The sequence below is a fragment of the Furipterus horrens genome, unplaced genomic scaffold, assembly GCF_987537825.1.
Source record: "Furipterus horrens unplaced genomic scaffold, mFurHor1.1.pri manual_scaffold_9, whole genome shotgun sequence".
Taxonomy (NCBI): Eukaryota; Metazoa; Chordata; class Mammalia; order Chiroptera; family Furipteridae; genus Furipterus; species Furipterus horrens.
In genome coordinates this window covers 3,798,001-3,825,910 of record NW_028327179.1, presented here as the reverse complement: position 1 = coordinate 3,825,910, position 27,910 = coordinate 3,798,001, and the positions used below count along the sequence as shown (strand labels likewise).

The 27,910-nt window shown below is 52.9% G+C and overlaps 1 protein-coding gene across 1 annotated transcript in view; it reads right to left on the bottom strand.

Annotated features, from left to right (window-relative positions):
* The window catches only part of DOCK4 (dedicator of cytokinesis 4), a 275,819-nt gene that overhangs the window by 47,902 nt on the left and 200,007 nt on the right, over positions 1 to 27,910 (bottom strand). Inside the window, exons 23-32 of the mRNA XM_090287015.1 lie at positions 27,015 to 27,207; positions 23,130 to 23,257; positions 21,030 to 21,164; positions 18,776 to 18,874; positions 13,020 to 13,114; positions 5,516 to 5,591; positions 3,586 to 3,686; positions 3,094 to 3,152; positions 2,171 to 2,319; positions 400 to 485 (exon numbers count right to left, since the gene is read on the bottom strand). Coding sequence (XP_090143141.1) covers positions 400 to 485; positions 2,171 to 2,319; positions 3,094 to 3,152; positions 3,586 to 3,686; positions 5,516 to 5,591; positions 13,020 to 13,114; positions 18,776 to 18,874; positions 21,030 to 21,164; positions 23,130 to 23,257; positions 27,015 to 27,207 — 1,121 coding nt within the window. The remainder of the gene's footprint in view (positions 1 to 399; positions 486 to 2,170; positions 2,320 to 3,093; positions 3,153 to 3,585; positions 3,687 to 5,515; positions 5,592 to 13,019; positions 13,115 to 18,775; positions 18,875 to 21,029; positions 21,165 to 23,129; positions 23,258 to 27,014; positions 27,208 to 27,910) is intronic.

Sequence of the window (27,910 nt, the reverse complement as noted above, 5' to 3'; positions counted from 1 at the left end):
AGAGCAGATGAAGACGGGGCTCATCGGCCCAACGGGGGCAGCCAGGGCGTCTGGCTTTGCATGGCACTGCCACCAGCACCCTCACCACGCGCTTCTGGTCTCCTCCCACCCCTAACCCGAGTGGAAATCCTCACCCCCCCTGTTTCTCAGCTTCCTAGGCAGGAAGAGAGTGAGCTCTGTTCTGGGACGTGTGATGTGTCCTCGTCAGAGGTTAAAATGCGACCTGTCCAGCCATCAGTATAAGACGACCCACTCGCCGGAGTCAGGCAAGAACCCTGTACGTCACCCTCCCCAAAGACAGAGCGTCTCTGGGAGACCCAAGCTGCCCCCGCGGCTCCTGGCCCCTCCGCGCGGCCACCAAACCCGCGGCGAGAACCGGCGGCGGAGAGCCTTACTCACATACTGTTGAAGAGTTCGCGGTAGGTCTCGTCCCCCTTCCCTTCCGACATCAGGCTGTCCAGCTTGTCGATGAGCCTGGTCTCCACCTGGAACACACCCCAGCGTGACTCCCCGCTCCCCTCACAGGTGGCGTGTGCAGGCAGGTGGCAACACAGTCCCAGCGGCAGGAGAAAGAGCCGCCGTGGCCCGTGTGGCAGAGACGCGGCCCGCTGCGGTCCACAGCAGGCCGCCCCCCACCCCACCCCACCATCACCCCCGGAACCCTCGGGGGCTGAGGCTCCCCGGGGCAGCCCTGGGGCTGCCAGAGCATCTCCTGGTTGATTCCATCACACACACTTCTGGCCCGGCCCCAGCATTTGAACCCCTTTTTCAGGAACTATGAAAACGGGCACATCCAATTTCTCTTCTTAAAAACCACTGTGGACACGAGCATCAGCGAACTGACAGGTCCGTGCACATGAATTTACATCTCTGATGTGTTTTCTCTCTGTTGTCTTGCCCCGACAGCTCGAGGTTGCACGGAGACCGTGCAGCAGGTGGGAGGCGCCCCTCCGTGTGCAGGCGGACCCACAGAGACACCCTAAGTCCGTGACAAGCAGCCAGGCGGAGAAAGGACCTCGTTCCTGAAAACTGCAGGCAGAACGGGCCTGCTTCCCAGCAGGGAGACCCTGAGCCTGGCCAGCCCAGGGGGTCAGAAGCAGCATCCGAGCCAGCGGGAGGGACAGGAACTGAAACCCCTTTACCAGCCAGACGGAACCACCCAGGGCCAAGGTGGCGTCTGACTTCGTCACAGGACTCAGCCCGGTTATTCCTTTGCATCGAATTCCAACAAGGGGATAAAGACAGAAGGGAATCAAAGTGGGCCCCTGTACAATACTTCCATCTAGCTATCAGCCTCCTGGAGACAAAGGGAGACGCAGATACAGGTGAAACGCCAGCCTTTGGCAACAGGACAGTCCCCTGCGGGCTCTCAGCCTGCCCGTAAAGTGGACGGAGGGTTTTCTAAGACGTGGGAAAGGCTGGTTCCCTGGGAGGGGCAGGAAGCACTCCGGGGAGCGCGCGCCGATGAGTGCACAGGGTTAGGCGCACGCCGGTGAGCGTGCACCTCGAGCGCATGCAGGTGCGTGCAGTGCCCGTGTGCACAGAAAGAAGATCTCGTATCTGGGACCCGAGGGGCGTGGCAGGGCAGAAGCAGCTGACCTCTGCCACAGTCTGCCTTGGGAATACGAACATGTGCCTTTTCCAAAGCCGGAACAGAGCTGTGAGAACCCACGCCAATGAAAAGCGATAGGTTCCTGCGGCTGGAGTTTCCCGTGCAAGAATTTCACTGCTTTGCCCTTTAAATTAGTTCTCAGCGATTCAGGCAAACGGCAGTAACGCCGCGCCCCACACGCTGGAGGCCAAGCCGCTCCCCAGACAAGGCGCAGACCTCCGTGAGCGTGATGGCTTTAAGGCTCGTTAACCTTCTGATTCCCTCTGTGTCGTGTCCAGCTGGGAGCAAAGAAAGTCTCTGCCGTTCTTACACACAGACCTGCGAAATCACAACTTTCTGGCTGCCAGGGAATGCCATGGCTTTTCGGGGCTGCCTGGAGGCTCAGGGGAACACAGGAGCAGAGCGGCACCCAAGCCACATGGCTAGGAAGGGGCTGGACAGGCTGGGGTCTGGCTTGTTGATGGCTAGTTCGGGGTTCACTTCCTACTGAGAGCTGAATCTGGCAGCTCTGGGACGCCCCAGGAGACCTGAGGGGGCCACTCGGGGAGCGGCGCCTACCTGTTTGAAATTGCCGCTCCGCCTCTGCTCCCAGTCCATCATGTCGTGGAAGATGGGGATCATGACATTGCGCAGGTCGGGCTGCGGGATCAGGGTCACCTCCAGGAAGGGGCCGATCAGCGCAGGGATGAAATGCAGCTTGTGCTCTCCTGAAGCGAACAAAACACTGGCATCTCAGGATCTCCAGTCGTAATGAGATTTCAGAAAATTAGTATTACAAAACTCGCTTAAAACAATTACAAGTTTTGTCTCCATTCTAATTGCCTCCCTGAGCAAGGAAATATTTCCCTAAGCAGGCACATACACAGTAAGTTTCAATGTGCTGATTAATATTGCTCCGTTTTTATTAAAAACTAGACAATTAGTTTTTTCATAGTTAAAGAAAAGCCGTAAGATTCATTAAAAATTACGGAAGTCATCGGGAACTGGCTGTGCATACTACGGGACATTCGCACCCTGGAGTTTTTATGCTGCCACGTTAGAAACGACAATGCAGGTAAAGGTCTGCAGTACAGGTAACGGGACAGGTAAGGCACACCTGTCACTCAGAAACACACATGCCAGGCTGGACGGTGACGTCCCCAGAGGCCAACCACAGCAGCCATCTCTCGGTGGTGACGCTGCGGGTGACCGTTATACACAAAAAGCTGTGGGTATTATTGGAGCGACGCTGGATGGTCAAGTTCATCCCTCAGGAACAGCGAAACACATGAAGAGAAGGGGGCTTTTCTCAGGCAGACACCAGTGTGAAGAATTAGTTGTCACGCTCCCCAGTGCCAAGCTGCCACTACGCTCTGTAGACACCGTCACTGACTCGGGCCCTCGGTTCCCCACACCGTCCCTGTAAACGGGCCCCTCGCTGGCGCCCTGGGACCACAGGGAGGGGCTGGGGCACGCGGGGGGGCTCTCCTCTCCTCACTTACCGAGGTTCTGCCACATGCTGAACACCTCGCAGCCCATGGTCACCCGCATGTCGCCGTACCTGAAAGAGGACAGACGTCACCCCGGACACAAAGGTCCCAACCAAGAAGCCGTTTGTGTCTCCTTAGGAGACAATCTCTCATTCTGAGCTAAGAGGCAACACGTGTTTAACCAAAGACGTTCAATGCGCATGACTGCTGACTCTGATTCAAACCTCCGCACAAATAAACCCTTCAGGAAAACAGGCTTCTCTCAGCGTCTTCCCTTGGATAGCAGTTTTGAATCCTGAACGACTGAGGGCAGAACAAATAGTTTAAGGAAGTTCACGCTATGAAACTTCCAGAAAAGCCCACTCCTGGTCCTCTTGGTTCACCCCTCCGTTGTAATCCCTGGTACGGACATCCGCTCTGTGGGTCACTTCAGCTAAACACCCTTTGGAAGGCACCGCGCTGGCCACGTCCCGCAGCCCCGCCTGCTTGTGTGCTGGTACTTACTTTTCTAACACCTTTTTCTTTTTGGAAGGTGTGAACATCTCCAGCTGCAGGCACAACTGGTTTATAAAGATGACTGCGAGGTAAAAGTAGGAATCCCAGATCTGAAAGCAGAACAAAATACGTCCTCACGGGGGTGCGACAGCACTAGTCACGGGGGAAGTGACGCGGTGTCTCGGATTTGCTTGGCCAGCGCAGGGGCGGCGCTGCTGAGCCGGGCCCCGAGGCGGTAACTGTGGGGACCGCGCCGGGCACCCGGGGGCCCCTTACACTGCCCTCGCTGCCCTTGCATCGCTTCGGACGCTCTGCAACAGAGAAGCAAACTGACCACAGGCTGTCAGTTCGCGCTGCCTCACGGCTGTCCCAGGCGTCACGCGCTCTCTGGTGGGTGCCAACGGCATGCGCTCTGTTGTCCTTACAGCCTGTGTGTCTCCAGGGGGGCACCGGTAAGAGACGGACCCCTTTATTCCTCTGTGAGCTCATTTTGGAACTCCTTTAAAAGTGGAACTCAAAAAAAGGCGTACGCTTCCTTGGAAATGCTGATTCTCTTACATTCAGACGATATGTAAAAATTTCCTGCCCGGACAAAGCTTCTGAGTCAAATTTTTTCTTATCCCCAAAAGGGCATCAGGAAGAGATCAGAATAAAATTCCTGGCAATAAACTTAACCAAAAACATGTAGGATATAATAAAAGGAGACCACTTCTCTACTGACACCACGCAAAATTAAAAGCAGGAGAAATATTAACAAGGAGTAGTACCTTTCATACAGAAAGCTCACAAGTAAAGGAAAAAAGTATGCTAGAGCCCCAGCAAATACTGAGCAGAGGTGCAGAACAAACAGTTCACAAACTATGAATTTTAGTCAATAACTCATCGATAACTAATGACTAATCTATAACTAATAACAAGTAAGAAATGCTAGTTAAAGCAAAAAAGACTTTACCCCTTATCAAAGTGTCAAAAAAAATGTTGTCTCTCCCATTGTTGGTGTAGATACCGGGAATCAAAAGATTGGTACAATCTTTAACTCAACAATTCCACTTATAAATATCTGGTCAAAAAAATAATTAGGGACGTGCGTCAAGTTTTATTCTGTAAGATTGTCTATAAAAAGAGTGATTTATAAAAACAAAATACTAGAAACAGCCTAAGTATTAAAAAGGGAGCTCTGATTATGCAATTTTGATATGTTAATTAAGCTGTGATATGAAGAAGTATTATGCAACCATTAAATTCCATTAGTTTTTACTTTATTTGCTTTCTCATTTTTTTATTTTCTAGTTGTCCAATAAGGACATTTTATTAAATGTTTAATGTGAAAAATGTTATCTAATAAAGGAATAAGGAATAAAGATGGGAGATCACGGGCCTTGCCCATCCTTTCACCATCTACCACCTGTCCCTTGAAGCGCGGCTCTCAAGAATTCTCAGAGACCCGGACACATCACGTTATGTAACTGACGTATGGTTTTGCCTTAAAGAATCTTACCAATCTTTCTTTTCTTCATAACCTTATTCTAAAAAATGGGAAGATGAAAAATTAAAGGAAGCCATGGGATTACTTTGTAAATGGTTTCTTCATGTGAACTGTATTTTAAACTGTGTCTTAAAAACACTATGTTTAAGTCCCCTTTGTCCTGCATGGGGATCACACAGAAAAGAACAAGAATTAAAAATTATGGTAACAATAAAGAACTCTCTTCTCTAAAGCACCAGAACTTCCGCCAGGTTGATAAGTATGAGTATAGCCCTGATTTGTTCACAAACATAATGAAAACTCTTCTAATAATATTCCCAATTAAAAATTATGGCCCAAGGTTAATCTGAGGTAGCTGGAAAAATTTTATTTTCCTATTATTAAGAGGTCATTTCCTCAGTACCATGGGAAACCTTCCAGCCCGAATCAAATAGTCACGTAGCAGATACTTACCTTATAATCGAAATGTTCATTTAAGAAGTTCTTCCGGAGCGCGTCCGACAGGTAGAGAACCGTCGTGATGATAACGCTAGGGGTCAGAGGTCGGAGAAAATACAGGCTAAGTTAGGGACGGCACAACCATGAACTCAGTTATCAGACAGGAATAAGCACAACTAAGGTAAAAGCAAACCTTCTTCAGTAAGCGTGGGGAACGAGATTAGGTAACTCCCGTCGGAAATTAAAGAGAGAGAGAGAGAGCTGCCAGGGTTAAAAAAAAGGAAGGGAGGGAGGGAGGGAGGGAGGAAAAGTGACCTGTCACTGAAGTCGGGCTCTTCGTAAGGACCCACAGAAAGATCTATGTTCTCATAGGACTCAGAAATATATTGATCTCCTGATGTTTTATAACATTTATTAATTTCTGAACAAAGCAAGGATCTGAGACAGACATAGTGTCCCCTGACTAACAGGGAAGAAACCAAACTTTTTAACAGCACGGAAAGAAAATGGAGTCCAGAGACGAGGAGGCTAGGACGCAATGACAGAGGGGTCTGAGCATTCCCCCACTTCTTCCCTCTGCTCCCCGGGCGAGAATGCTAGGGGACAGGAGCCAGGGGAGGCCACGACAGAAGCAGTGACACTCCATGACACGGTCCCTGACCCAGTGCTGACCCAGACAGCGAGCAGCACAGTGATTCGGAGAACGGGGTCACGGCAGGACCGGAGAAGTTACGGGAAAGTGACAGGGGCGCACGCCACCCGGGAGGTAAAAAAGGACTTGGTGACCGTTCCTGATTAATCCTGGAGCTGCGTAATTTGTCCCAACGCAGCTCCTTTTGGGGGCTGTGAGAGGACATTAAACTGAACGCATTTCCCACGGGTTCCTTCAACGCTAGCTACAGCATGATGTGGAAATGAGACAGGTCATTCTTCAAACTACCAGGAACTACGGAGAGCCTCTGTGGTCCCCTCGGAGGTGCACGGGGACGGGAGGGTTTGTGCCGTGACGCGGCCCCGGTCCCGTCTCAGGGTTTGGAATAAGAGGGCGCAGCCGCACGGGCCGAGGTTAGACAGGAAACAGTGCAACACCCACCGGCTCCCCCAGTTCCTTAACCCGCTGGGGGAATACAGATTAGAAGAACGTTTACAAATGAGAAAAACGTTTATAGTCTTTGGAGGACATAAAAGTTCATTTCTGTCACGGGCTAAAAAACTCACAAGTACAGCCTTCTGGTGGGGAAGTCACCGGGGAAGGGGTCAGACGCTCCACAGTGAAGTTCAAGGTCACCAGGGGAAAGTGGACAGACGCTCGATCGTTAAGTTCAAGGCAAAGAAAGGGAAAGAGAAGAAAACCACCGGGCCCAGGCAGCGGGGTGCACGCATGTCCACTTTACATGTATTAACGTGTTTCAAGGGCCCTTCCTATGAAAGTCAGGCATCAGTGAAGCCTATGAGTTTGCCAAGTCCTGAGGTGTCTCAGTCCCCCAAATTTGGATGTCAATTTCACATCCAAGAGGTAAGTCATGTGGGAATGACAGTATAAAGTGGCCATTTCCCAATGATACTGGCAAAACCCATGATGATAATGAACACGTCATTCAAGTTCCCAAAGGGGTTTATTAGGACCTTACTAGATGACCCTGAGGCCTAATGATCAGAAACGGAATGCCATCAGGCGAGGAAGCCGTCCGTCCTTGTTCGGCACCTCGCAGACAATCGCGGACCTCTACGTTGGAAGGAGAAAATTCTGCCTCCTTGATATGTGGTGAATTTCCAAACGATCTGCTTGGAAATTCAGTGGAGCAACGCACACAGCCCCACTACACCTGGGTTTTACATAAAAAATAAGTAAATAAAACCAACACCTCCTGGCCCACAGCTCCAGCGTGGATTATTGTTCAGAAACAATCCCTGGTGTTAGTGAAATGCGAGGTGCTTGGACTTAGACACGTAATGTCCCAGAAAGGAGCCAATAAGTCCACCTTCCAAGCAAGAGAGGTTGCCGCATGGCAGAGACGAGCCCTTTGCGATCTCAATGCTGGGTCCCAACCTCACGAACGAATCCCCAGCTCCTTGAACTAGACAGAGCACAGCTTCTCAGGTTCAGATGGGCACCCGGTGAAAAGGCAAATATGATCCCACAGGCCTGGGGGCCTGAGGTTCTGCAGGTCTGACCAGCTCTGGGCCCGAGGCATGCTGTTGACCGCCCTCTGCAGAGAGGCCTGGGTCTAAAAACATACCACAAACCCCGAGGCCCGTTCTCCCGGCTCGCAGAGTTTTAAGCCAATGGCTGGCCTGATGCTTCGTCACCAGAGCATGGGGTCCCTGCTCGGACTGAACACCCCGCCCTCTCAGAAGGCTGCTTTCTCACGAGGCAGGGCGCCCTGGAGTGTTTCAGGGGCTCAGGGGGGGACTGAGCCCTGAGAAACGTTATGGGACCAGAAATGAAAATGGCAAGTCAAACCCTGAAACACAGCTACTTCCACGTCCACAGAAGTGACACTGTCAATGTCATTAACTGTCTAGTTTCTCACTCCTGCAACTTACAATAAGAAAATTATAGGTTCCTTCTTATAACTTCACAAGAATACACAGAAATGTTGAGAAATCACAGCCAATTGCAATGAACTCATCATGGACCCCATTGTTGAAAAAGCAAAAAGCAAAATGTAAACATCACTCTTCACATTTTTTCTGTTCAGTAAAACACATCTCATGTGGCAGGTGGGTCTATTTAATGTTGGCTGGGAGGAGGGGCAACCTCTAAAAATAAGCCTTGCACGCGGCTAGAAAGAGGTTAATATCATTCCACCTCAACTGCTGCTCAGTGTGCTCACACTGCAACATCCCAGCCGGGCCGGAGGCGGCCCTTCCCCTGGGAACGAAGCCCTGAGTCAGCTTCTCGGCACGCAGACCCCCCAGCCGGTTAGGGGCATGTTTACAGATCGCTGCTTCCCTGGAGTGGGCACCTGTGGTGTGTAGGAATCTTTCTTTACTTGTGCCAATTTATCCCAAACCACGTGGCTCCCTTGGTTTTATTCTCCTACTCGTGACTCAGCCTCCAACTCAACAGCCAAGAAAGGGCTGCAGTCCCCGCTGTAAGGGGTCAAATTACGGGAATCGGCCACAGGATGCAGGCACAAGGATCGGCATGGACGACCGACCGCACTCTGCGGGCAGAACATGGTCAGATACACACATCAAAGCACAGGAAGTCAGCGTTGCTGCCCCACGTTTCCCAGCTGTGCCCACGTTCTGGGATTTAAATTATGCTGTTTCCGCCCTGAAGAAACTCACCTCCTAGACTCTCTTTTTGAAAACCACTGCACCCGAGAACACACTCAGGCCCCACCTCTCTGCTCTCTTTCACGGCAGAGCTCTTCCAAGGAGCTGCCTGTCAGGAATGTTTTCCGCTCTGCACCCCGGTAAGGCTTTCTCCTCCCCGGTAAGGCCAAGCTCCCCTACAGCTGCACCGCAAGTCCCCAGGCCAGCTGTCAGCCTGCACTGTCCCCAGTGTCGTCTCTTAGGTGGGTGCCACCTTAACCACCTATGGGTCCCTCCTGGTTTCCCGCTGTTCTCCCTCCCAGGGCCTGGGCTGTTTCCCTCCTCTTCCAGCCCCCCTTCCTTTACCGGCTCCTCCCCGCCTCACAGCAGAGCCACACTGCGCAGGCCTGCAGCTCCGACTATGCCGCACTCACTCTGAGCACAGGGCCTTTGCACAGGCTGTTCCTGCCGCCAAGAGTCTTCTTCCGCGGCTGTCTGCCTGCTAACTCCTGCTCTCGCTGTGGGCCCCAGGCTCACCGCTCACGAAAGGCCCCCCACCCGCAGGCCGGAACAAACTGCCTTTCCCAACCATCTCACGGAAAGGCGCGCTTTCTCCTTAGGGTGTTTATCGCATACAGGAGGCGCCGGGCAGCAGCTGCTGAACGAGTGGGTCAGGGCAGGAGTGGATGACTTCCCCTCTGCATAGATCCGTATTTGCCCAACAGACGCCACTTGAAAACTAAATTGGTGAAAGGTAACAGTCAAGTAAATAACGCTGTGTTTGGTGGGGGGGAACAGAAAAGGAAATGTACGCTATGTGTGAAGTCGACATGCGCACAAGATAAACAGAATAAGGGCCTAAAATTCCACCTGCAGAACCAGACTTTTTACTCTGCTCAGTAAGCAAGTCTGTGTCACAGGTTACCTCCCGGAAAGCGTGCGCGGCTGTGACTCCGTCCTTCTGCTGTACTTGGCCATGTGCGGGGCAGGGGGTGAGAAGAACCGCGCCTCAACGCAGCCTGCATTTTTGGTTCTCAGTTTTCATCTCCCCTACGTTCTTGTTTTTCTTGGACTGAGCACCTGCCCTCACCCAAACGTCCACCGTGCAGCCGCCGTGGGCACAACAGAGCTCTGCAGCACGCAGACAGAGAAGCTGTGCTTCCCGTCCTTGTGAAAGGCCACGGTATTAGACACTCGGGGGCAATGAACAAAAGACCCTACTAATTGCCGGGCGTCTGGTCCGGCTTTTGGCTGGACTCAGACAAGCAGGGACGAACCGGGTTTGGGACAAGATAGTTTATGGATGAAAGTGAAAGGGCACTTAACTTACTTGAAAACACAGGATATAAAATAACACATATTTTGAGGGATGAGCTATTGATTTGAGTTCAAGGGTAGGGCAAGGGTGACTTCTCTGCTAGTTACCATTAACTCAACACGTAGTAAGCACCCCGGCGGGCAGTCACTGTGGGAGGGGGCGTTAAAATGCTTCTTTGAGGGGCCCGGTCCCATATTTGTGTAAGAAAGTCAGTCGCAGGGAGGAAAAAGGAGTTAACTTCAGAGACGAAGGCTTAGCTTCTGCGGCTGCGTCTACACTGCTGAGCAAAGTGGGAACCTTTTCGTTCCAGGGTACGCTCTCCAACGTACTTAATATACCTTTAACGTCTTTTGGAAATTTATTTTTCTACCAACCTTAGAGACGTTAATACTTTTTGCCGATAAAGCTCAAGGATTTGAAGGCTTATTTCTGGACTCTCTTGCGTTTATAAAGCAAGGAAAATCTCATGGCTGTCGTAATCTGAGCCGAGGGTGGGCGGGAGAGTGTGGAACAGTGGGGAGCGGGGCCCGCCCCACCCTGCAGGTGCTTCCCAGGCCCTGGAGTCCCCTCTGAATTGGGCGGGACTGGCCACAGCCACGGCCACAGGCAGCGGGAAAGGGTCCCAGTCCCCACGGGCACGGACGCGGCAGGCAGTGGATGAGACCCCCACATTCGGCGAAGGCCAGCGGCCTCGCTCTTGGCTTCGCCACGGAGCAACCTTCTGCCCGGACGTCCCGCACTGAGCCCGTCTCCCACGAAAGCACGCTCTTCTTAGGTCAACGCCGTAGATGAAACTTTCGGCCAGAACGTGTTTATTAAACAGCAGGTCCATACTTCTAGGTCTGTTACCCACTCATGTGACCGTGACCTCTTCTTAAACAGAGGGGAGATTTTTTTTTCGGGGCGGGGGAAGTGCAGGGAGAGATGACATTTAATATAAAAAAGTCACATGGTTGTCACGGTTTCAGGAAGCTCAGGCAGAGCCTGTGTACGTAAAAAACAAAATGTCAAATTAACTCTGTTTGAATTTCTGCCATTGAAAATTCTAATTCGAGTTAAAATGCCCTCCACACAGAGGGCAGGCAGGATGACCAAGTGGTGATGCTGTGTGATGACGGTGGCAGCAGCCTGGACCCCTCCCACCCCCGTCTGGCTCCCTGGGTCACCCCAGAGCCCAGCCCAGGGGCCCGCCCTCACAACACGTCTGGTAAGAAGCCCAGATAATGCCCAACGGCTCCCACGCAGATCTGTAGCATCCAGACACACAGAGGACAAAATATTCAATTCCACTCACAGATATTAAACTAAACATGCTAAGTTCTACAGAGACCTGTCCGAGGAGGCTCAGTCAGTCTCCAAAATAATAATTAAAAAAGGGCTCCTTCTGTACTTGTGTGAAGTCTGGCAGGCCCCGTATTCCACCTGTCACGGCACAAGGCTACAGCACATCCTTCTCCCGCCTCCACGTGAGTACGCGCGGACGGCAGCACACGCCGCTCTCCGCACGCCTCATCAGAACCAGCCCATAGTCCCGGGCTCCCCCTCCGTGGTGCCTGGGCCCCCGGGGAAGACACAGGGGGCCTCTGGCCTGGGGGAGAGCCTCGCAGCATCCGGCCTCTGCCTGAGTGCAGGGACTGGGGATTGGAGGGGAAGGGGAAGGAGACGCGGACAGATATGGGCTTGGAGGTGAAAGCACCGGGGACACTGGGTGGATCACAAGCGTGACCGTAAGGTGAGGCCCGTTCCCTGAAGAACGTCAGCCTCGGTCCGTCTCCTGAGATGACAGGGACAGGAGATGAGAGGCAGGCGAACCGTGACCCTGCGACCCCCCGTCTCTGGCCGCGCCTGCTCGTCCGGCTGCCCCCCTTTTCCCGGCTCCTGCCCCTCCCAGCATTGACCTCGGATCATCCCACATTTTTCGCTGGATACGCTTAGGGCAAGCTCATCACTTTATTGACTGCCAGCGGAGATGTTGCCATGCGCTCTAACTTATCCCAGACCCCTCCCCTGGCCTGCACTTCCCGCACAGCGCTTCAGCTCTCCCGTGGCCCCGCCACATGGACGGACACAAGGACTTTAGTGGTCACGTGCCCAGCTCAATGGTCCTGCACGGTCCCGGGGCTCAGCACGTGGGAATGCTTCATGGAGTCTGCGGTGTCAGAATGAACCACGACACGTCAGATGTGGCCCCCGTGCCCAGCAACAGGGCTGGTTAAAGAAACTACAGGGCAGTCGTCCAATGGAATATTATACAGCCGTGAACACAGGAGGAATGAGGGGCACTGCACGTATCAATGCGGAAAGAGAAGGGTGTCTAGAATCTGCTTCTGCGAGGCTCCGGGACAGGGACCCTGACACAGAACAAGCCAGGAACTAACAGAGGGGCCCCCACAGGCTCGGCGCGGGAGGAACCAGGGAGGGGCGCGGGGCTTCTCCGTGCATCCGCGGCTCCACTGTTTGAGTTTGAACCAGGTTAATATATCACCTATTGAAAAAAATTGTCATAATGTTTTTTAAAGAGTGAGAGAAGGTAATTCAGGGGCAAAGAAAAGAGACCCGAGGACACGGAGATTTTTACTTGTAACAAGCTAAAACACCATTCTGTACTCCGTGCTACCCTGAGACCAGCGACTGTCACCCAGCAGCGCGCCGCAAGAATTTTTATAACACGCCACACCTGACGATGTCGTCAGGGGCATGGACCTGCATCCCCTCGATGGCCCATGACCAAAATGACAACGGCCAGGACAGCAACGAGCCGTCTGGTGCACAGAAGTCAAAATTACAGCTCCTGTTCTGTCAGATCGGCAAAAAGCATCCCGATTGGGTGGCGTGCCGCTGACCTGCGGGAACTGGTCCGCGCGTGCGTGCGGGGCAGGAGGCTGGAAACCGCTGCCCTGAACCGCGAGCGCCGGGGCGGCACTGCCGGCGTCTTACTTGTTAGCCACGAGGCGCATCACGGTCCAGTCCTTCGGGAACATCTCCGGGCGAATCAGGATTCGAAACACAGTGAAGATCTGCAGCAGGAAGTCCTGGGATGAGGAGGAAACGGGCCGGAGTTATTGGTTATTGTCACACGCATGAGCACATGCCTATAACACGCGCACATGCACGCACACACGGACACACACGGACACACACTGCTGCCCCCCCACTTCTAAAGCAATGACAAAGAGGGAGCCACACTTCAATGCCTGACCCCAGATGAATCCTCTGCCCCCCCCTTGGCCCCCCCGGGGTCGGCTCCCCATCCCCCAGCTCCCCGATCTCCCTCTGTCTCCTGCACAGAGGGAATGGCTTCTCGTTTCTTTCCGCAGGATCTAAAACCTCAGGCCTCAGACGTGAAATGGAAAACCAGGAACAGAGGCGCACGCAGGAACGGTCTCTTTCCTCTGCTGACGGCGCCCGCATCGCCAGTCAGTCCCGCCCCCAGGGGCCATGAACAGTCCCGGCTCAGCCCTCCTTCCATCCACGCGGTGTCACACCCAGGGAGTTACGTTCGTCACAGAGCGCCTCAATTGGAGGCCGTGTTTCCGAGGGGGCATTCTGCAGGTGCGTACTAACGGGGCGCCCGCTGCCTGGCGGGGTCTGAGGGAGCAGATCACCCATGAGCAAGAACGTGCGCTATACTGAGCGCAGTCACCAGCCCTTGGAAGCGAGGAGCTGGTAAGAACAGTCTTGTTATTTGAAGTTGATTTTCCAGTTCCAATGGAGTGTCAAGGCATTCTTCACAGAGACGGCCCGTGGTATTTACTGAGATGCTATCTTTGAACAGATCGCCTGGAAAGCGGCTGACAGGAAGCTATTGTCCAACATGGAAACGCCCCCTTAAAGCCCTATAAGAGGCCCAGAAGGCGCAGCGCATTACACTTCATCGCAGGCCACGCACAATGAATGACGAGGAGCGTGTCCTACTCAGAAAGAAACGGGCTCAGCCTATTTAGATGAACTAAAAACCATAAAGAACTTTTTTTATAACCTTAAGGGCTGCCAGGAAAATATTTCTCCAACAATTTGACTGCAGGCAACAATATGGTGTTGCCTAAAATATGTTTTTAGAAACCTCAAACACAAAAGTTTTATTTATCAAACCCAACAAGACATTATGTTAAACACGTAAACTATTTGAATATAAAATTATGGTTGTCACTCAAATCATCAGAAGACAGAGACTCTTTAACCCAAGAGGCACGTGGTGACTGCGTGTGTCTGCAAGTGTGTTTAACATACTCTGGCAGCTTTGATCGAGCACACAAATATTTTGACAAGAATTTATTTAACTCCGTAGGCATCAACACATATCTTGACAGGTACATGCCACGTGGAAACGTGCCCACTGGGTCACCTGTCTTTAGGAGGCCAGACGGCCCGGCCAAGGCTACAGAGGCACCAGACACAGCTTCCCAAATGGACCCCACTGCGGGTCGGACACCTTCGGGACGCACGTCCCACCCCAGCCTCTCCCGGGGAAGGTCAAGGTGGGACGTGCTTTTCAATGCAGTTCTAACCTTACTCTAAATGGTATTTCAGGGCACTCTCCTGGGTTTCCCAGACGTGAATGCATGCAGGCCCTACGGGAGCGGATGCCCACACCTCCCTTCCCAGGTGACACCGCCTTCATTCCCTGTCTCGGGGCATTTGCTTCGGCAGCCATTAAAGAAAAACCATGCAAGTAGGGAGCCATTTGTTTTTCACTGCCTATAATTAGTGAGTTGTGGTTGAAGCGAACTCTGCAGTACTGAAGTTCCATCTTTTCTCCTTGAAGCTTTTAACAGAGTTGGAAATTAGAGGGAGCACCCTTAGCCATGGTGTGTGCATGTGTGTGTGTGTGTAGGTGTGTGCATGTAGGTGGTGTGTGTCTAAGTGTAGAGTTCAAAATAAAAAACAAAAACAGAGAGGTGCTACTTTGCAGAAACACTTTTTCTGTCACACAAGAAGTTCGGGGAAGAAAGCGCACGTGACAGTCTTCCGAAACAAAGCAGTCCCACGTGCAAACAGAAGAGAAGGCAGGGGCAGTGATTACGGTTTCAGTGATCAGCACCAGCGCTTATTAACACAAAAATATTGGTGCTTTCCTGGCTGCAGGCACTGGGACTGAGGCCGGGGATGCCGCGTGGGCTAAGAGACAGTCTTCAGTTACTGTGCGAGAATGTTTATGGCAGGCCTGCGATGTGCTGCACGCGAGCAAGTGGAAAGTGACCTTTTGCCTTCTTGGAGCTCGTGCTTTGGTGGGACAGATGGAGGTAAATCTAAAAGCCACACAGATCTATGCATGCATTACCAACGAGGGTAAGTCTGAGGGTCAGGTGGTCCACACAGAGGGAAGAGCACCTGGCAACCGCAGGCAAGAAAGAACACAGAGTAGCCCAGACAGCAAAGGAGAATGGCAAGAAATGGAGCTGAAAGATAAACAAGGATAAAGGATGGATGGATGGATGGATGATGGGTGGATGAATGATGGATGAATGGTGGATGGATGGATGATGGATGGATGGATGATGGACAGATGGATGGATGGATGGATGATGGACGGATGGATGGATAGATGGATGACGGGTGGATGGATGGATGGATGATGGTTGGATGAATAATGGATGGATGATGGGTGGATGGATGGATGGATGGATGGATGATGGGTGGATGGATGGATGGATGGATGATGGGTGGATGGATGGATGGATGGATGGATGATGGATGGATGATGATGGGTGGATGAATGATGGATGGATGATGGGTGGATGGATGGATGATGGGTGGGTGGATGGATGGATGGATGGAGAAGCAGGCAGACAGGTAAGTAGGGACCAAAGACGAACAAATAAATTTTTTACAAGATAAATAAACCTCATACCACTTTTATGGCAAGGAGTTGGGACACTTTATCTTGTGGGAAATGGGAGGACACTGAGGAGTTTTATGCAGAGATGTAAGAGGATCAAATTTGAGTTTTACGAAGAGTTTCCCATAATAATGTATAAAGAGTTGTTTTATATTAATACATGATTTATAATATCAGGATAGCACAAATAGAAATTGGGTATATGAAACGGAATTTGTGAGACGTGGACTTCTGAGATCATGAAACATGAGTTAAGACATCCAGAAAAGAAAGCGCTGTGAGAAAGGAAGGCAGACAGGACATTGCCTCTATGTCAAGAGCAATGCACAGGACAGAGCCTTCTAAGAGCACATGCCCTTGACTTATCATTTAGATTAGAGCCAAGTGTAAATTTAAAATTGGCCACAAATCTGAAATGTGTAAAACCCTGGAAACTGGGTTTAAATTCAATTAAAGGGTGTTAGCACTCATTGTCACATTGAAGTTCACATTCTAAACATTGAATGTTTAAGTACATTATGCAAAAGTAACTCCTCAACGGTCTTCAAGCCGCAGAACTATTTTTCTGCAATAAAATAAAGACTATACTTTAAGTGGCTGTGAGATCCTGGCCGGGTCGAACTCATCAGATCTCATCCTCCCAGCTCTTTGACCCTCAATAAAGTGGTTTGATAAAAAATAAAAAAATAAAGACTACAAGTAAAAATAATTGTACAGGAAAAATGGCTTGTGAAGCAAGCAGACAGTTATTAACACACTGCGTACGGGTGGCGAGAATTCTCGTCCTTTCTAAAAGGCATCTAAATGCCCCAGTCTGCAGAGTGTTAAGAGAGCGGCTTCATCCAGCAGAGACTGATCCGTGATCTGCTGTTGTGTGAACATTCCGGGCTCTGAGCGTGGGACCCCCCGTCGTCAGGAGCACAGGGAACAACAAACGGTCACATCACTCCGTGTCCTGCGACCACGGAGGGAGCGCTGCAGCCAATGAGGTTGTGAGGAAGGCGATGGCTGTGAGCTGGCGGAGGACAGGCTTTGTGAGAAGACAAAGAGATGACTCAGAGGAATTAAAACTTAGGAATATGATTTGTTAGGAACATACAAGCAATTTTAAGGGGCTGGAGTGAAAGGGTTTAGAAAGCGGTGAAGGACAGTGAGGACGGAAGGGAGACTGAGGATGGGGAGCCCTGACCAAGAGCTTGGACTTCGTCCTGTCGGTAATGCTTAGTCCTCACGGTTTAAAGTCGGACGAGGCTTGATCAGATACAATTTCTGAAAACGAGTGGGCAGGTCCATGAGAGCCAATGAAAGGTTACAATCATGTTGTGCGTAACTCCCAGAGCATGTAGAAGCTCATGCTCTAAAGCAAGTCCCACGGTTCTGTGAGGAAAGCCATCACCCCCAGAGAACAGGAGACTCACTGCCCTCCGCCTGCACCAATGCCAGCGGTAGGGACAAAACTTCAGCCCCAGGAGCAGGGTCGTATAATAAAACATCCCTGATCACAAAGGAGGGGGAGAAAAACCCTAATCACATCTCAGTTTTTGCCTTCGTCCATCTCTCAAACAACCCCGTGTTCTAGAGGAGGAAAGAATTGAGCAAGGCGGAGAGGTGAGCCTCTGGCCTTTCTGCTGTCCCTGTGTGTCACCCCCTCCCCCACCGTCCCCGAGGACCATGAGGAGAAAGAGCATCCCGTGCCAAAGCCATTTCAGAACCACTCCAACCGTCACCCTGGGGACAGCCAGGCTCTTTGACCGAAAATGCACCTCAGACACCACCAATCTTAGCAGGTCCAGGGGAGCAACATACTTTCCAAATTCATTTTGATTTCAAGAACCTTTGGGAAATGCTAGGCCACATCTTTCTCTGAATTGAAAAGAAAAAAGCAGTGACACGAAGCATAAAGAACAATAAAATAATAATCTGGAAATCTCAGTATATAACTTGTCAGTATCAGCTGAGCTTTAATAGGTCCCCTGATCCGACAGCCCTACTCCAGGAATTCACGCGACAGCCGTAAGGCACAAACGCACAGAGATACAGGCATCGGGATGTGCGTGTGCATCTCCGCATCCTTCCTGCCGGCAAAAATCAGAACCCTCAATGCCCGCCGTAAGGGGAATGACTACATCATGTAGCATCATGAACGAGGTTGGGAAGAGTTCATGATGGAGCAGACTATATAATAACACGCATGATATATTATTGTGTGAAACAGTACAACCAATATGACCAGTGATTCCATTAAAAACTGTGCGTGTGCGCTTTACAGCACAGAAAATAGTCTAGAGGACTCAGCCCCGGGTACTGACAGTAGCTACCCCTGGGGATTAAGATACGCTGTGCGTCAGACGAGCACAGGGGATTGATCAGGCTGTGACCGACAGAGAATATCCAGTACCACTGTGCCTCCCTCGTCAGGACAGGGCGGCCAGAGTTTCTCGGTGCGGTTTCAGAGGGATGACACCAGCACACATGTGCCTGTGAGCTCCTGTGTCTTCCGTGAGGCGGTGTCTCCACGCCCACTTAACCGGGAGGGTACGGGGGCGGGGGGGGGGGGGCGGTTGATGGGCTCTGGTCTCGTCATTCCATGCTTCTGCTTCTGGCTCAGGGCACTTCGATGACAGGTGTTTCACATGCTATGTTCTTGTCCAGAATGAAAGCTACTTACTTTGCATGAGGACAGAGACCTTAAAAAGCCAACACGGATGAGCGGCTGTGTGGACGAAGCTGAGGGAGCAGCTTAGGCGTTCAGGGAAAGAGGGAAAGCAGCTGTCAAGGAACGACCGGCACAAGATCAAGGCGACCAAGACAAGTTCGAAAGAGACATTTTTAAAAACTGTTAAATGTCACTTACCCTTAGTTCTTCCTTTGTATTGAAACTGTCAAGAAGCTGTTGATAATGTCTATCTGTCATTTGTCGTAACAGGGACAGGAGACAAGCAACAAACTCCCCCTAATTAAAAAGAAGAGAGAAGAAGCACGCATGTTTTTCAGTAAGACCATAAAAGAACACCAGCAATCGACTCTGAACTGCCCTAAAAAACCCCAGTGTGGTCCAAACTCACCTGATGAAAACCTGTCTATCTAAATTAACCTAACACCGAAGTCAGAGTCTCTCCCTGGGATGATCACCACTTCCCCGCTACACGTGAATTCGTAAATTCTGAGTGGATTTGGTTACTCGGGTGACAGCCTTGCACGAGGGAGGAAGTCCGCCCCCTGAAAGGCGGCGAGGCCACGAGACCCGTAACCACTAGGAAGCACGTACCGTACCTGCATCCAGAACGTCACGTGCGCCTCCCACCCACGCCGCGAGGCAGGCAGTGCGACACTTATTTAAAGCAGGCAGAAATGTAGGGCCGGTGGAACAGAACACTAGCCCCCAGTCACAGCCAGAAGTCGGCACAACTGGAGTGAGCCCTAGATCTTTCCCGGCAAAGCCCTTCCCTGAGCGCTGCGCCCCGGGTTCCGGTTCCCACGACCTTCCTGGCTCATCAGAGCGCCCCTCTGTCAGCGGCGTGTGCCCAGAAAGCCTCACGGGGCACAGGGTGGTTTCCACCTCCTTTTAAGAAGATGTGACCTGCGACCCTTTTGTGCTTGGAGCCGTGACGGACTCCTACAAAGCCCAAGTCTTAAAACCCAGTCATGGAAAAGGAAGACGTATGCAGCACCACAGCTCTGAAGGCCTGTCAGCCTGCTATCACAGTCATTTCCTCGGCATTTTTAATTTAAAGTATTTCTGTTCAATGCAATCATGTTTGGTCAGCAAAGAACTGTATCTGCTTCTAATCACACTTAAACAATTGTCATTACATTTAGAACAACGCAAATACAACGGGAGACGCAATCAGCGGGGACTGTGAATGCACAGAAGCGCAGTTTCATTAGGAGCTGGGTCCTCCGACATTACAGGAGCACACGCAAAACCAGAGACTGAAAGCCCTGAGAGAGTGGGACCGTCCACCAGGGGCGGCTCAGCCGGGACAGTCAGATGCGTCCCCCCCAGCCGCCAAGGAGGCCTGAAGATGGTACTCGATGGCCATGTCAGGATAACCAGAGGCGTGCCTGACCCCTGCACGTGCACACTCATTTCCACACACACACACACACACACACACACCACACACACACCCCACACACACACACACCACATACACACACACCACACACACATACATACACACACACCACACACACACACCATACACACACCATACATACACATACACCACACACACACACCATATACATGCACACACACACCACGCACACACACACACACAATCCACACACACACACACCACACGTACACACACACCACACACACCACATACACACACACCACACACATACACACCACACACACACCATACACGCACATACACACACACCACACACACACACACCATACACATGCACACACATTCCACACACACACACACCACACACGCGCGCGCGCACACACACACCACACATACACGCACACATCACACACACACCACATACACACACACCACACACACATACACACACCATACACGCACATACACACACACCACACACACACACCCCACACACATATACACACACACCATACACACACACACACTTATGAAAGAGAATTGTCCCTGCAGACTTATCAGGGCAAAGAGTTAAGAAACTAACCAGCGTGGGCCGGCAGAAATATCCTCTAAGCTCAACGTATTACTTTACTAATAACAAGGAAACCCTTGATACTTCACCGAGAATTAGAAAACTGAAGGGCACAGTTATTCGTATTTTAGTGCATGTGTCAAAGGAAGCGACCCAAGACTAAGAAAAAACTTCCCAGAAGGGTTGGGAGGAGAACACCTGGTGCTCACTCAGGCCTGGGATGGGAACATGCCTCTCCTCACCATCCAGGGGGGACGAACCTCACTACTAATAGGGCATCGGTTCGAGTACTAAACAGGATCTCTCCTCAGTAGCAGGGAAAAAGTACTCTTAGAGTTAATGCTGCTCTGATCCCACCTAAAGACAGTTCAAAAGCAAGCAATGAAATGAACCGTTCTCAAGAAGTTTACCCTCATTCCACAACAAAGCTCAAATATATGTTTATATGACCTTACAGTGACATCCTGGAACTGAAGCCGCGTGGCGGAGCCGGACGGCTGGGGGCGGCTGGTGATCTCCAGTATGGTTCTCAGCAGGCTGTCCAGCAGGCTGGCCACTATCACGTCTATTTCCTCCAGGACAGACTTCTCCTTTAGAGAAAAAAAGCAACGTGTTCAGGAAGCGCTGGCTGCATCGGTGTGTGAATCTCTCTTTAACGGAAAAGGGGAAAAGCACACCTCCCGATGGAGGATGGAGGAACCGGGCACTCGAGGGCTTTGACAGGCCCGGACCGCGCCTGAGTCACCAGAGTCAGTGACCTTCTTTCACGAAAAACAAAGGCAGGAAGACGGCAACAGCTTACCCACGTGCGTGACCTGGCTGTGCAATGGGCGTCTGAGACACACACGCACAGGGAGCCGCGAACAGGCGCGGGGTGGCCTTGTGCCAGCCACTTCGCCTTCCTGGGCCGGACTCCCCACTGAACCCCCTCTTGGTTCCAAAAGTCTATCATTTTTTTTTTAAATCTCAGATCATGCTTAGAGTTACTCTGCTTAATACTTGAATTGCACAGGGCATTTTCCAAAACTCTGTTTTTAAAGTGCAAATGACTATTCCTACAACAATGATTTTTTTAAAGCACTAGACTAGGTCAATACCATCAGCTACAGACTGGACCTCACGTCAGTGACCAAGGTGGGGACAGCTTCCTGAAAGCACAATCAACCCTCCCCAGGCCGCTCTGCACTGGCTGTGTGCGGTGAACCTGGGCTCTCTCCCACCTGCCCAGGGTGAAATGGTACCCACGCTCCCACCCGAGGAGACCGACTGTGCAGAGAAAACACTTAGAAAGAGCTTCCTGGCTAGATTTTTATGGTAAACTTCCTTACACTTGTCAGAAAACCACCACGGTCTCCTTCCCAGAGCAGAGCTCCTACTCTGAATTCTCTGTCAGCTAAATCCAAACGCAGACAGCAACTTCCAGACTGAAACGGACAGGAGAGACTTTCAAGGTCCCCTCCAGGACCACTGCTGTCTCTGCTCAGTGTGCGGCGGGGAGCCGTCTCACGCTGGGGAGGAACGCCAGCCGGCATGACACAGTGACTCTGCAGGACGGGATCGGGCAAGTTTCAAGGCAAAACTAACCCTGCCCCTCGTCCCCAGTCCTCCCCAGCCCCGATCACCCTGGGGTCTCGGATCCTGCGGCTGTGCACAGACCCCCGGCCTCCCGGCCAGGTGTCCTACGCCTGCGGACACAGAGCCTCTCTAGGGCTGCACTGTCCCCACACTGCTGGGCCCTTATCTCCATCACTTCCCCGGAGTCCCATGTCAACGGATGGTCGAGCCCTCCCGATGGCCATCATGGGAGTGACAGAGACGGGTCACTGCAACACAGCCATCACACAGAGGCAGGGAGACGGAGGTCTCAGCACTCACCCCTGGGACAGACGAGCGCAGGCTTAGCCAATCGCTGCAGACAGGCAGACCTGGGCAGGACGTCCTCCCTGTGTGGGTTCCGCCTCAGATCCCTGAGCCATGACCGTGACGATCCCACCCTGTCCCCGCTCATAAGCAAGCGTGTGATTTCTCTTGACGGCCACTCAACCTCTAACGCAATGGCACTGCATCAAGTGTCTGGAACGGACGGGACTCCCAAAGCCACCGCGAGTCAGGGAGGCCTGGAGGGCTGAGTGGTGGTTGTAGGGCCAGACACCCCAGGCTCCTGGGGCTTTCTGAGACTCCACAGTCCCCACGGCCGGGTGCACACCCGGGGCTGAACTCCGAGCATTCCACTGAGACTGAAGACACCCGGGGGAGGCTTTGAGTGTTTCAGTTTTCCTAACCGGGGACTCAGTTCTTCCTTGAAATACACGTTTAGGAAACCCAGGGTATTTGGGGTTACACCAACCCCCCGAGGTTAAAAAGAATCTCCTTCAAAGGAAAAGCACAAAGTCCAACCCAGCTGGACATAAAAGGGAGCGAGGGGCAGTGGGGGAGGGGGCAGGGAGGCGACACACTAGTGTGGTCTCTGTGGAGACATTCGGCATCTCGCCCCCGGGAGCCCCTTGGTGGGAGCCCTTGGTGGGAGCCAGGCGGGACCGCCGGGATTTACTCACTGAGCTGTTGGTCCTGATGAGGCAGAAGACGTTGCTCAGGATGCGGGCGCACGTGATCAGGTCCTTCTGCTCCTGCAGGTGCACGTGCAGGTGGTGCAGGACCACGGGCAGCAGGACGCACCTGGAATCTGCAGAGAGGGGCCGTCAGGCCGGCCTGCTCCCCCAGGGCGGGCCCCCGTCGCGCCACGGCCCTGACTCACGTCGTCGAGCCGGGGCCTGCTCTGCGCGGTTGGTGTTAAAACCAAAAAGGCAGTGATTCCTTTTCCCAGCCCAGGGGGCCTGAACTCAATCAAGGCTTCTCCCTCTTTGATTGAAATAGGGTTTGAAAAACGAAACAAAACTGTTTCACCTGCAAACTGCAGACACGGCGGGCTTCCCTTGCTACGTCCTGATTGCCCACTGAGGGGGCAGCCGTTTGAGCGCGTGCGCCGCCGAAGGTTGAACACGTGCCCTGCCTGACTGCTCATCAGGGGCACGGCCTCCTCCCCGTTAGACGGCCAAGTGAGAAGGGCCAAGCGCCGCCCCGGCAGGGCCGTCCGGTGGGACCCCAGCAACAGGGTACTTACCTGTTTTGTCGGGTCGGCAGAAACTACACTTTGTGTGGGCTGCGAAATTTCAGTAATTGATCCGTGTGCCGTAAGGGGGAGAGGGTGGAAAACCGCTGACACACATCATATACTGACCTCTTACGACGGCGGGCAAGACTTAGTTTTACTCTGTTTCTACCACTAGCGTCTCAGAAGGGTCGCAGCACAACTTCTGGTGAAATGAACAACCGGGCTTTGCCGCCACGCCGACTTCCGGTCCTTCTACGCGACCGGAGTCTGGCTTGGTTTGGTTTGTCTCCTGAGAGCCTTTGGGAACTACTCCCGGTGATTGCAAACTTCATGACTATAGCTTGCTCGGTCTTTTCAGTCCAGAAACACATGGCCTTGAACTTGGGGAACTTGCCTTGAATTATTTCTACAATTATTTCCTTTCCTTTCACTGTTTTCTGTCCTGTGTCTGGAACTTAACCTCTATTCCCGCCGTGAATCTCTGAAACTATCTTCTACTTTGGCAGGAGTTTTTGAGTCTGTTTCGTCCAACTATTTGGGCGATTTCCTTACTTTCCCCTCCGAGCCTACTGCTCAGTTTTTCTGTTTCTGCTACCACGTAGTTACTCTCCAAAAGGCCCTTCCTCCATCAGAGGCCAGGGTCACGGGCGGGCGACCTGGACAGTCCCAGAGCCCCCAGGGCTGCGGAAGGGCCCACTTTCTTTAATGCTGTGACTGCCATCGTGAAGGGCCGGCCTCCAGCTAACACAACGCTTGCCCGTGAGAGCGTGGACACTTTCCCAGGGGCGGCCCATTTCACCTGCCGGTGCAGCCCTGGGCCGGCTCCTAGCCAGCGTGATCAGGCGTGTCCCCGGGGAAAGAGTGGCGGAGTCTGTATCCTAACCAAACTCAGAAGGGAAGCAACCAGTGCTCACAGCTGGGCAAGCGCCCGATTTCTCTTTGTGGCCTCCTTGATTCCCGTCAGAAGCGAGGTTTGGGGTCCTTCTTTCGTTAACGCCTGGCACGCGGCTACCCGCCCAAAGATGTCTGGCCTCAGGTTTACCATCAAAACGCCGCACACGGCAGAGCTTTTCTCCCCGTGAAGAAAACAAACAAAGGGCGTTAGAATCCGAGCTTGTGAAATAATTCATGGAAGGCTGCCTTTAAACCGTGAGCCGGACCAAGGAACTTAAGACACTTATTTTTAAATCAATTACCTGCCACGAAGAACCAAGAAAAAGGAAAGAGAAAGGGCCAGATTCAAGGACGGGGGTCACCGCCTCGGGACGCCGCGTAAGCAGGAAGGGAGATAGCGCTTATCTGATCCGTTCCTGCAGCCAGTGGGATTGGATTTCTAAAAATGCAATTTGCAACCCACTGTTAGGAAAATAGCTGCTGTGAAAAAAGTGAGGCAGGCAGACAAACGGTCCGCGTGTGGCGTCTCTGAAGAACGCTGTGCGGCTGGCTCCCCTGCGGAGCTGACTCTTCTCTGCTACGGGGCCATGCCCGCCACGGAGTAACAGAGCCGACGGGCAAATGCCAAGCGCGCTGGCTGGTGAAAAGGCTAATTCTTACCTTTAAAAGTGGGGGGAGGAGGGAGGGAGGGAGGAGAGAACCCACAGTTGTGCCAATGACCTTGCCGTGCATTTACCAGCTGATGCTGCTACACTGGCTCTGTCCTCGGGGCCCGCAGACCCCAGGCCACATCTCAGACAGAGCTGGGGTACCAGGGGTCCCACTGAGTGTATAAGGTAATGACCCTCCGCCACTTTCGGTTGTGCAGATAAGGCCAGCTCCCACGGGGAATTCTCAGTGGGAGTGGGGCTAAGGAATGTGGGCAGGTTTCTTCCCTGAGGTTCATTTCGAGGGAAGTCATAATCTCTGCTTCCTCTATCAACGAAGCTTTAGACGACGCCCGATCCCTGGAGGAAGGGTCTGTCCCCACAGGAGCGAGGTCTGAGTCTCGGGGTGGCATGCAGGGGTGCCAGCCGTTACCCACAACCTGGGCCCCAGCCTGGGCTGGACGTGAGCATCCAGGGGAGAGCTGCTGTGTGCAGGGGCGAGCCAGGCTGCAGAACCCCTGAAACCAGAGGCAGTGGGCCGCGGGATCAAAGCCCCCCGGAACTGAACCGCCACGTCGCGGGCAGCAGCAACCCTGCCACCAGGACTTCAGACGCTGGGGGACAGCCAGCCCTGGGCGGGGGAGGGGAAGGGGAAGTGGCAGGGGAATGCGTCACGCAGGTGTCAGAATCGCAGAGGACAGCGCGGCAGAGGGCTGAGGAGGGCCTCTGGGCAGCTTCCTGATCTCCCCCACTAGATCTGATCCCCCGGGGGCCTCCACCACGGAGCAGCCTTCCCGAAGCAGAACCGAAAGACTGCCAAGTACCCCCAACTGGGAAAGTGTGTCAAGACGTAGAGAGGCCAGATGGCCACTAGGGTTTGGAGCCCGGAAGAGAGACCTGGCCTGGAAATAAGCCTGAGTGATGTCAGCGCACAGACCCTTGAGCAAAGTTAAGGGGCCGGGATGAACCCGAGGCTCGCTCAGGTCTCCCTGCTAATGGCAGCCCGTCCGTGTCCCCTGGATCCGCTCCGGCCACCTCACGTTACAGAACAACTACTTGCTTACAGCGCCCTTTTGTGCTAGACTCAGCAGACCGGGCTCAGCGGCTGTACCATCTCCGTTGGCGGCGTTTTTAAAATAACACCTCACGTGGGTCTGTGCCCAGGACACGTCTGTTGATGAATAAATGAGTGAACGAAACCGTGACTCCTACCGGACATGAGCGGCCACAGGACGCAGCCTGACGTTTCCGCCGTCGGCCGTGCACGCAGCTGAAGTGACGTTTTCATTGCCCCTCTGGCCCTGACGCCAGCATGGGTCCCTTCGGGGGTCTCCCTAAGCGCGAGCTGCCGTCTGAGCCCACCACGCACAGCACTCGGTGGCCGTGCGGGCTCCTGCCCACGCCGCCCCACCGTGTCCCCTGGTACTCAGGAGGGCTGACTTGACTTGCATGTGCCACCCAGACTGGGCGCGGGGAGCCCACGGAGGGTTAAACCCTCTCCTGGGAGCTGGGAGGCTGACAGGGGAGCCCGCGGACCGAGTAAAGTGCATGGATGGCCTCGCCCAGCGCACGCAGGCCCGAGCGAACATGAGGGAGGGGGCCTTTGCTCCCCGCCCGCCTGCCGGGGGGCAGCGGTCTCCCCCTGCCCGCGGAGTTGGACTGGCACTTACCCCTCAGCCTCCAGCGTGAGGCCTCTGGGCTCCCTAACGACACGAGCCCATCCCTTGTGATAAATCCCTCTCTCTCTCAGCAGGGGTGCACGACCCACGCCCGCCAGAGGCACCCACCAGGGTTGGTGTAGAGCTGGCTCTCCACCGTCCGGCCGATGCACTGCAGCTTCACGGCCTGCAGCGTCTCGTCCACGTGCACGACGGTCGGCAGGCTGCCCAGGGTGTCGTGGACCAGGTTGGCCACCTCCCGGACGTCGAAGAGCTTCAGCAGCTCGGAGTACACGGCCGGGAAGGAGCTCAGAAACACAGCCTGAAAGGGAAGACACCGCGGTCAGCTCCCAGGCGCGCCCGCGGGAATTAGCTGCCGAGGGTCAGTGAGTTCACGACTGTGACAAATACGTCTAAGTGCTAGGAGTGTGAGTGTCAAACGTAGCTGGTAGCGAAAGCGGAAAAAGGTTACAGTTAAAATTAAGAAGTGCAGGAAAATTGGAAAATTTTTTGAAATGTGCAAAGATACAACAGAAAAACTGGGGCATTCTGGAAAATCACTGACATTAGCACAGCCGTTGGCAAAAAATCCCACAGAATCAGAAAAATAATGGCTTGATCAGATGGAAAGAATGCTCCGCCGAGTCCCGGAATGCCCTCATTAATATTCCCTCTCTCTGGAGAAGCTTTCTGAAGTGCTCATTTCAATCTCATTTACCTCTCTGCAACCAAACACAGGCACTCCCTAGAGCCCCACATCACGATTAAAGGAAAAAACGGGGCATGGTGTCAGCAGGCCAAACGTCCACAAAGCCCCAGCCTGGCTCCTAACCGACCCTGTGACCGGGGACAAGTCCTGCTAGCCTCCCAGGTTCCGTCTGCATCCCCTGTAAAACGATCGCAGAGACCGTTGGAAACCCCCCTGAGGTTGCTTTAAGGGTTCCTTTGAACCCAGGAGTGTGTGCACGGACGGAGAACAATGCTCCCTCCCCTTGTTCTGAGCGATGGTAATAGCCAGTCCTCGG